The sequence below is a fragment of the Bos indicus x Bos taurus genome, chromosome 1, assembly GCF_003369695.1.
Source record: "Bos indicus x Bos taurus breed Angus x Brahman F1 hybrid chromosome 1, Bos_hybrid_MaternalHap_v2.0, whole genome shotgun sequence".
NCBI classification, from domain to species: Eukaryota; Metazoa; Chordata; class Mammalia; order Artiodactyla; family Bovidae; genus Bos; species Bos indicus x Bos taurus.
The window spans coordinates 132,342,612-132,352,616 of NC_040076.1; the positions used below are offsets into that span (position 1 = coordinate 132,342,612).

General features: G+C 38.5%; 1 protein-coding gene across 3 annotated transcripts in view; it reads left to right on the forward strand.

Moving 5' to 3' along the window:
• Nucleotides 1–10,005, forward strand: part of STAG1 (stromal antigen 1) — a 504,783-nt gene extending 494,778 nt beyond the window's left edge. For 2 of the 3 annotated variants that reach the window (XM_027545437.1, XM_027545440.1), the window contains 5 exons: nucleotides 3,186–3,360; nucleotides 5,240–5,350; nucleotides 5,865–5,979; nucleotides 7,850–7,930; nucleotides 8,018–10,005. In XM_027545437.1, coding sequence (XP_027401238.1) covers nucleotides 3,186–3,360; nucleotides 5,240–5,350; nucleotides 5,865–5,979; nucleotides 7,850–7,930; nucleotides 8,018–8,041 — 506 coding nt within the window. In that variant the 3' untranslated portion in view covers nucleotides 8,042–10,005. The remainder of the gene's footprint in view (nucleotides 1–3,185; nucleotides 3,361–5,239; nucleotides 5,351–5,864; nucleotides 5,980–7,849; nucleotides 7,931–8,017) is intronic. The other variant, XM_027545439.1, reaches the window with a different exon arrangement.

The following is a 10,005-nucleotide window of genomic DNA, read 5'->3' on the forward strand; positions in this document are numbered from 1 at the left end:
GGGTATATTTCTTTCTCCAGGGGATTTTCCCAACCCAGGGATCAAACCCAGGTCTCCTGCATTGCAGGAGGATTCTTTACCATCTGAGCCACCAGGGAAGCCCAAAGGATTATTCTTTTTTTTTTTTTTTAAGGATTATTCTTAAACTAAGAGAAAACTCAAGAGTAAAAATGCTTATTTCCTCAAATAATCTTCCTCCATCTCCATGATTCTCCTAATAAAATTTCTCCAAACCAAGAGAGCAATATGCTTCTTTTTACAAATTTGTTTACTTCTGCTACCTTAAAAACAGTGACTCATCAAAGACTTTGCTGAAATCTGTAGCAGAATTAATTAGAATTTAAGTCTAATGTTTCTTTCATCATTGAGGAGGTGGTATGAACTATTGATGAAGAGCACAAAGTCTAAATTCAGAGTTCTAGACTACAGACCTGGCTTTCTCGTTTTTCAGCTGTATAACCTTTGAGCATGTTACTGAACTTCTATAAACCCCAGTCACTGAGCAGATGAAGGATGATCTGAGTACTTGTCCTGTTGCCTATTGTGAATATTAAATGAGATACTCTTAAGTAAAAAACTTAGTACACAGACAGTGATTACCTAGCATAGTGCTTGACACAAAGGCATCGTTTGATAAATGTTAGCTGCCATTGTTCAGATGTGGTCATCATATAGTATTGCCCCTCATCTAGCATTAGTCAGTGGATTAGGCTGAATGTATATTTCAAAGAGAATAAAAAGATTTGAATATATTTACAAAATTAATGTTAAAGATTTCCTTTGAAGTTTCAACTTTAGGACTTAACATCTTTTTGGTCCAGAAAATGAAAATAACAGAACCCTATCTTTATAGTATAGGATCCTCAACTTTTCCCTAAAGAATGATTTCAGTCATTTCCTCTTGAAAATGTCTTTATCTGGGCACCCCACATCTATTCATCTATCTGGACTTTTTTTTCCTGCTCACAGCTTTTCTTAGGTGTAGTATGCATTTATGAGCCAGCATTCATCAAATCCTTGCTATATACTTACATTCTATCACTTAATCATTTATTTGACCAATGTTTGTAAAGCACTTAGGTCAGTTCCTGGCACATAGTGAATGCTATGTAGATGTTTTATAAATCAGTTCTGAGTTAAGCACTATTACCCAGATTTTACAGAGAAGAAACAAAGGCCTAGAGAATTTAGATACCCACTTATCTACACACTAATGGAGAGTTCGTCATTAGTGTGCTCAGGACAGAGAGGTATATGTGGGGCCAGATAACCCAGTTTCGTAACAATTTAATTGCAAAAAAAGAAAATCTTTCTCTGTATTAGTTTCAGATTTACCAAGTGATTGAGGTAGGTTAGGTGTCCAGAACCCTTAAGCAATGGGGTTTCATCAGTTTGGGATGAAGATGAGAGAGCTTTGCAAGAAGTGTTTTCATTGAGGTATCTTGAGGGGTTAGTAGGATCTCTTCAAGAAGAATAAATTCTTCCTGAAGTTATTCTTTTATTCAGTAAGTTTTTACCAAGCACCATCCTAAGAACTGTGCTAGATGCTGGGGATTTGGTATTAAGAAAAGAGTTCATACTACAGAAAGGGAGACAGAAGCAGGCAGTTTCAGTTCAGCATGGTGAGTGCTCTGATGGGCCAGAAAGGTTCTCTGGAAACATACAAGGAGTGACCAATCTCTTAATGCATCCCAGAAGATTTTTTTGGAGATGACGTGTAGTAGAAAGCTGAAAGATGGTTTACCAAGTTAAAAAACTTAAATGAAACCATTCCTATGGTCATCAAATTTTGCAGCAGAGAATAACAGTTTTGAATTAAATGTTGAATGAAAGTGATATGAATAAAAGATGTAATCTTGGCTGACTTAGAAGAGATTTGGTAGTGAGCTTCAGATCAGTGGAATGACCTTAACCAGATAGTAGATAGATATTTCCAGGAACAAAAAAGCTTATCTAGAACATACGTGCATCTGACAAAATTTTAGAAAACCTGAGGGCGATAGAATGCTTGATGGCTAAAGAGAAGCCTCGCGTGCACATTGTCTCTGTGACTTAATGGGGGAGGAAAACTTCGTAATATATATTGTGATTAAAATTCTTCTTCACAAGAAAATGCAGTTGACTTTGAACCAATGGGGTGAGGGGGAGCAACCACCTACATAGTTGAAAATCCATATCTAACTTTATAGGCCATATACATGGTTCTGCATCCATGGATTCAGCCAACCATGAAGCATATAGCACTGGAATACATATTTATTTTTTTAAATCCATGTTTAAATGGACCCAACAGTTCAAACTATATTGTTCAAGGATCAACTGTAATTTAGAATTTTATAGGTAGAACTTTAGGATTACATAGTATTTTATCAGAATTTAGATATGCAAATGATGCTATAAACAGTGATTTAATCTGTTCAAGCCTTTATGAATGATCTTTAGAAGAAGGAAAAAATAGTTCCTGGTCTCTTGAAGAAACTTAAATCTGATTATAAAGATAGCGAATGCACATTACAGATCACTGCCAGGAGAGTATATAAAATTAAGCCCTAAGTGAGCAAGAATGATTCTGTTTCCTCTAGAAGCTAAAAAAGAATGGTAAGTAGGGGCCAAGCAGGGTGACCAGGGAAGACTTCCCTAAAGAGGCTGAAGTTAAAGGTGTGAAAACAGACCTTCAATCCAGCCCTAGAAGTATAACTTGGCAGAGAGTTACTTGTCTGGTGACCAGACCCTAATTGTGTAATAGGATTTGCTGATTTCTCAGTGAAGCCAGACTTTCAGTGCTACTGCCTGGAGCCCCTGTAAGACCCAGCAAATAGGCCCTTTATGGCTTGAGCAAAGGGAGGTAGAGGGGTCTCTGGCTGGCTACATTCTTCCTCTCTCTGGAAGTAGAGGGACTTGGAAGAGATGATGATGTAGGATAGCTAACATGTATTTGCTGATTATATACATCACCTCTTAATCCTTACAATAGGGAGGGCAGTTACTGAAAGTCCATTTTGTATATGAGGAGATTGAATTTTGGAAATTTAATAGCTTATACAAAGTCACACAAGTGAGTGGTATAACTGGAATTCAGACCTATGCAGTCTACTCCAGAGCCATGCTCTTTGAATGTGTGCTGTAACTTCTACCAGAGCTCATTCCACCTGTGACATTCTGTGACTCCAACTGGAATTTTACAGATGAAAGCCTGGATAATACGTGGCTGAACAGGACTGACACCATGATTCAGACTCCTGGCCCCCTGCCCGCACCACAGCTCACTTCCACCGTCCTGCGGGAGAACAGCCGGCCCATGGGAGAGCAGATTCAGGAGCCTGAGTCTGAACATGGCTCCGAGCCTGACTTTTTACACAAGTGAGTAGTAAAAAATGGTTTTCTTGGCATAAACCTTCAGCTGTTAAAGTAAGAATTATTATTTCATCCGAGCATATTCTTTTCTCAATTCATGAGAAAACAAAACCACCAAGAGATTAAATAACTTATATTAGAAGATATATAATATCTTCTAAAGTGGTGATAAATTCTGAGAATAGTTGCTCTTTCTGTAAAAGAGAATCAAGCTCTTACCTTTTCCCACACCAGAGATTAAAGTGTTTTCTGGTACTATGGCTCTGCAAATCACAGAAAAGTCAGGGTGATGGCATGACTTGCTATGAAAACCTTAAGTTTTTCTTTGTTATTTTTCTATTCAAATTTGAAAGTCTCTAAGCTCCTCACTTGTGTTTCTATTCATTTAAAATAATTCTGTTGAGTTATTCTGATGGATAAAAGAATTCTCACTCAAACTCAACAAACTTAGCAGGTTGAAAAGAGAAAGGTTAGAAATGTTAAAAGTATTCAGATCTTGGGTTTTCATAAGGAATCCTTTCTCTGAAGGTCTGCCGTCTTCAAAGCTGAAAGGATAATTATTGTCAGCTCCTGCATAACTGAGCAGTCTTAGAGGGGAGTTTGCCTTATGACCAACATTCCTACTTCACTTCCTTGGGCAGTGGGAAGTCTTATTTGAGCAGCTCGCCTTGCTTTCCTGACTTGATACCATGTCAGGCCCTCCTGGCTGTGGTCTGTCACCTTTTTCCTGCTATAGTTTTATAGGTTGAATCAAGGTGGTAGCCTCACATGATACAAAGACAGCTGCTTTGAGAGAACTTCATGTGGCAGATTTTAGCTACCAGAAAGTCATCCCATCTAAGTTTGCATCCTATAAAATTCTCAAGAAGCATATGTATGCAAGTGTCCATGTTTCAGGAAGGATAGAGTGCAGGTGAAGATGTGGCCCAGTATGTATCTGACTCCAAACTTCCTCAGGACTGAGAAAAAATGTGGTCTACCCTTCCTTGTTTGACTCTGGAGAGCTCTGAGCCACCAAGCCGGCATCATTCCTGTCTCTTAGGGGATTTAGTGTCCAGCTAGGAACACTTGTAAATAGGGTAGCCGCTGGATACAGGAGTCTGAGAAGCATTCTTGTTCAGTAGGGATTTGGGGAATTAAGCTGATAATTTAAGTACCTAATAGGAGAGGAAAAAGTTTTCCTCAGCCCTCTTAGAGCCCCTGTCTGGGTCTAAAAATTAAACTGACAAAGACAGATTAACAGGAGAAAAGTATACAAATGTTATTAAATTTTTACATGTACAGGAGAGCCTTCACAAGAGAAGGAAGATCTGAAGAAGTAACCAGAGTAGGAAGCTTTTAAGCCTTTTAGACAAAGAAACAATACATTTGTGAAGAAATGACAAGACACATGAGTTTGGACTAGGGGTGGCGCCAGGGCTAGGTGGTCCTCATCTTCCTTAACCAGGAAGAATGAGCATTTGCTTAGCAAGGTTTGTTTGCAGGTTCCTCTGCTGCCATCTCTGGGCTCATCAGAGTCTGTCTCCAGTAAAAGGATAATTTATTTCCTACCCTTTTAAGATGAAAAGGGGAACTGTTTTTTTGTATTTTGCTGCTGCTTAATTGCCTTCAGCTCAAGAGGTATATTTGGGGATGACATATTCCGATTGCTTTCACACCTAACAACTAGCTGCCACAGCTCTTGGGGACTTAGGGATCTCCAGCTTACTACCATTTCTGCCAAGACAGGTCCTTTGATAATTATCTCAACCTTGACCCTGGAATAAATCCAGCTAAGTCCCCTTACATGGGGATTAGACCAACCAACTATGCCTTCTTAGCATGGGACCGATTACCTAAACCCTGCCTCTGCTGCCACAAAATGAATAATACTACCCTCTTTTAGTCCTCAGATGCAGATCTCTTGGTTAGGCCAGCCGAAATTAGAAGACTTAAATCGGAAGGACAGAACAGGAATGAACTACATGAAAGTGAGAACTGGAGTAAGGCATGCCGTGTAAGTGTTCCATCAAGTTCATGAGAACATGACGACTGTGTGATGATGGTCATTCTGTGTAATGACTTGGGTTTCTCTGATGTTTAGTCTTAGGAGTTAAAATCAATTCAAATATGCTATGCAGCGTAGAATAGGAATGGAGGGCATGGGCTCTTAATGCGTTCAGCATTTAAATCCTAGTGCTGTCCCTTGTCAGCTGTGTGGTCTTGGGTAAGCTCTAAAACCTCTGTGCCTCCAGTTCCTCATTTGTAAATCTGGGATAATAGTGGGAGTTTGTGTACATAGTTAGCTAGTAATATGGTTATTGCGTTTAACTTCCTTCTGATGAACTGAGATGAAATCTTGAGTGAATCAAATGAATGATCCTTAATTACCTGAGTTCAATAGCATAATTTGTGCAGTCTGTTGGCTGCAATTGGAAGGTGCTTTAACTGGTTCGGAAACCCAATATGAAAGTCAGGATTCCAGGTTCTATGAGTCTGAACAGCTTTCTGACTGTATCTTTTCATGTTAGTCGGGGTCTCATGGAGGAAGATGCTGAGCCCATCTTTGAAGATGTGATGATGTCATCCCGGAGCCAGTTAGAAGATATGAACGAAGAATTTGAAGACACCATGGTTATTGACCTGGTAAGGAAGTTCAATACATTTTTTTCTGTTAAAATATGTGAAAGCGTTGGTGTAAGATGATGCTCTTATTTTAAGAACCCTGTGAGGGACGAGAGGAGGTAACACTGACTAGCTGTGGGTGTGGCATTTGGATGAGCTTGTGTTTTTCAAACCTGCTTTCAAAGCAAGTCAGATTTTGAATTCTGGCAATAATAGGGACTGGCTCCTTATTACATTCATGAAAAACAGCTTCCCGAGATCTGCCTTTCAGTGCAGCATGTGCATCTGGCCTCTCGTACTTTAAATTGGAGTCTGACTATATACACTGTGCTCCAACATAGCAACCAGTTGCAGAATATGGACCTTATCTGTTCAGTAAAGAGAGACATGTTTAAGGAAATCTGAATATGGACTTAGTGTAGGTATACTAAGAAATGATTAACTTTGTCAGAAATACATGGGGGTTATGTTCTTTTAAAAAGAGATCTGTTAAGAGACACACTGAAGTTGTCCGAAGTGAAATAACATGAGAAGGAAAAAAAAAAACAGGTGATTCAATGAAACAAGATTGGCCAAATGTTTGAAAATTGTTGAAGCTGGGTGAGAGGTGCACAGGGGTTCACCATACTGCTTCCTCTGGGTATTAATTTGCTAGACTGCCATACAAACACACCACTGACTGGGTGGCTTAACACATTTATTTTCTCACAGTTCTGGAGGTTAGAAGGCTGAGAGCAAGGTGTCAGCAACGTTGATTTCACTCTGAGACCTCTCTCCTTGACTTGTAGATGGCCCTCTTCTCCCTCTGTCTTCACATGATGTTTCCTCTCTGTGTCTCCTCTTCTTATAAGAACATAGATCACATTGAATTAGAACCCACCCATATGATCTCTGAGCTTCTCTGGTAGCTCAGTTGGTAAAGAACCTGCCTGCAGTGCAGGAGACCACGGTTCAATCCCTGGGTCAGGACAATCCCCTGGAAAAGGAAATGGCAAACCACTCCAGTAGCTTTGCCTGGAAAATCCCACGGACAGAGACACCGGGTGGGCTACAGGTTGTGGCACAGAGGATAAAGAATCTGCCTGCAATGTGGGAGACCTGGGTTCAATCCCTGGGTCAGGAAGATCCCTGGAGAAGGAAATGGCAATCCACTCCAGTATTCTTGCCTGGAGAATCCCCGTGGACAGAGGAGACTGGCGGGCTACAGTCCATGGTGTCCCGAAGAGTCGGACATGACTGAGCAATTTCATGTTCACGTTCATATGATCTCCTATTAACTACCTCACCTCTTTTTTTAAAAAGCCTATCTCCAAATACAGTCAAATTCTGTGGTCTAGGGGTTAGCACTTAAATATATTAATTTGAGGGGCAAAATTTAGCTCATAACAGTATGCTTTATGTAACTTATATGCTTACCAAACCTTTACATAACGAAAAGGTTTGGTAAGAAATGTAAATGAGACATATCCGGTCTATAACCGCCTTCAACCCACCCATCAGTAGGTCTCCATCTGCCTACCTGGGGTAGGGAATTTAGTGAAGTTTTGTCACCTACTGTTTGATCATGATTGACTGGAATATAATTATTCCATAATAATTGAATATAATTATTCCATGATTGAAAGGTGTGTTGTTTATAGGCCCCAAAATTATATACTTTTATACATTCATTGTAATTTGAAAGCCTTTAAAAAAAAAAAAAAAACCTAAGTGATAAAAGCCAAAGTTAGATTTTTCTTTAATGTATGCTCCTATAAGTCAGACTCTTTTCCTTTCAAAGTGACACTTAACAGTTATTTATATTAATGATACCATAGAAATATTAGCTGATTATCACAGTTTGTCTTAATGTATCTCAGGAAAAAAATTAAGTATCGGTTTCTCTTTCCAGCCCCCATCAAGAAATCGGCGAGAGAGAGCGGAGTTGAGGCCAGATTTCTTTGATTCTGCAGCTATCATAGAAGACGATTCAGTAAATGTTACATTATTACTGTTCTTTCTTGTGTTTTCTGGGTCTTGTTTATGCATGAAGTTAATAATTGTGTTTCATTTTTTCTAGGGATTTGGAATGCCTATGTTCTGAAGTCTGAAGAAAATTTACAAATCTGGAACTCTATTATTTAGAGCTAGAGGCCTATATACTGTGATAGCTTGTATGGGGAAAAAAACACTTTTGATGTGATCTGATTTGTTTTTTAATCAAATGATTAAGGTCAATCCCTTTTTGCAGTGACAGAAGAGGCGCATGTAAATTACCCAAGGGAATGTTGGTGAATGTCACCTCAGAAAGACTGACCTGAAAAATCATTTGTGTCCTATTATTGGACTTATCCCAGTACAGATGTGTGTGTTTTTCTGGAGGGAGGAAGAAATTTTAAATTTTTAAAACAGCTGTCAAGATAAACACTGTAATACACCTGTTTTATGAAAACTCAGCATTGAGTAAAAAAAAAATATTTTTAACTTTATTTTCCTGTTGTACAATTTAAAAACCGTTTTAACATTTTGCCTTTTTATGTTTTAAAAGCTAACCATTTTTATTAAACCTATGAGTAAGCAGCTCACCCTAATTGCCGAAGAGTGTTTTTGGAGCTCACTGGATTTGGTTGACCATGTGGAATACGGGAATATGGAGGAGCAGAATATTGACAAGCTATGATGAAATTCCCACAGTGCATCTCTGCCAAAAACCACACACCCTCTGTGGACATGGATATGAATTCCCAGATTTTATATACTCTTGAATAAAAAGGTTTATTTTTATTTATAAGGGGGCATAAAATAAGAAATGTCCATGCAGCCATTTTTCCAACAGATGCTGTACACCGTTCATTTTATATAGAATAGGGAGATTCAAATACAGTACATTTTCTATTGGTATTTGTTCTGTGCATTTTTAGCAACTTCTACCAGCAAATAAAGTATTCTCAGTAAAACAAAATGGTTCTCAAGTTATCAGTTTGCTGTTTTTACCACTTATTTCATGCCCTGCCAAATTCAAGTTACATGGACTTCGATTTTCTTAAAAAGATAATCATGAACTCCTTTGCCATTCAAACGTAATTTTAAGTGTAACATAACCGTGTCTACTTCCCATGCACTTACTACCCTTATGCACTAATTTTGTGAATTACGTTTACCAATTATAGAAGTATGTGCTGCATAGAAGTCTGTGCTTAGAGGGTGAAGTTCTTAAGCTTACCTTGAAATACAGCTACATTTCAGTGTTAAATGTGCATATTAAGGATAATTCTTTGGGGGAAAGAAATTATGAATCTTCAGGACAGCCTTCGATGGTTTAGAGTTACATTCTGCTTAGACTTTTATGACTTGCTGCTACTGTTATTTTAAAAAGCCCACTTAGTTTCTTCCTTTCTGATTTTAAAAGTAAGCCTCAAAATTTGCAAACCAATCCACCACAGCTGTTTCCCGGCTGGTTTTTAAAGTAGCTGCAACAGAATGATGAGGCTTTGCTTTCCCTTTTTACCAAAAAAATAAATAAAAGCATTTTTTAAATAACAAATCTGTGCACCCAGTGACTATGTGGGAAAGCAAAATGGGTTATTTTATTCATCCTTTTAGTAAACAAACTTCTCAACATTTGTACAGTTCTGAAAAAAACTTCTTGGTCACCAAAAATGTTTTATCTGCTAATTTAGCAATTCCTGGGCCCCATTTAGGGGGGCTGGGGTATTGCTTTCTTCCAGAAATATGGATTTCACTGGACATGAACGGGCAGGGATGACTGGACTGTCCATACCAGCCCTGGCACCTGCACAGATTGGTCCTTTGCTGGACAGTTTCATGTGGAAAAACCAGTGCCGACTTAGAATCGTAGACAACCACACGACAGAAAAGGCTTAGTATCTACTCCAATGGGTTTCCAGTTTAGTTTGAAGTCAATCGAATTTTTGTATTTTCAGTGTCTCCTTGATTGGTTTTGCTAGTAATTCTGTAAATTGTACATTTGCAATATGAGGTTTTTTTCCTTTTGTACAATTTGAAACTGATGCTTCACCTTTCCTTTAATAAACTATTCAAAATCAG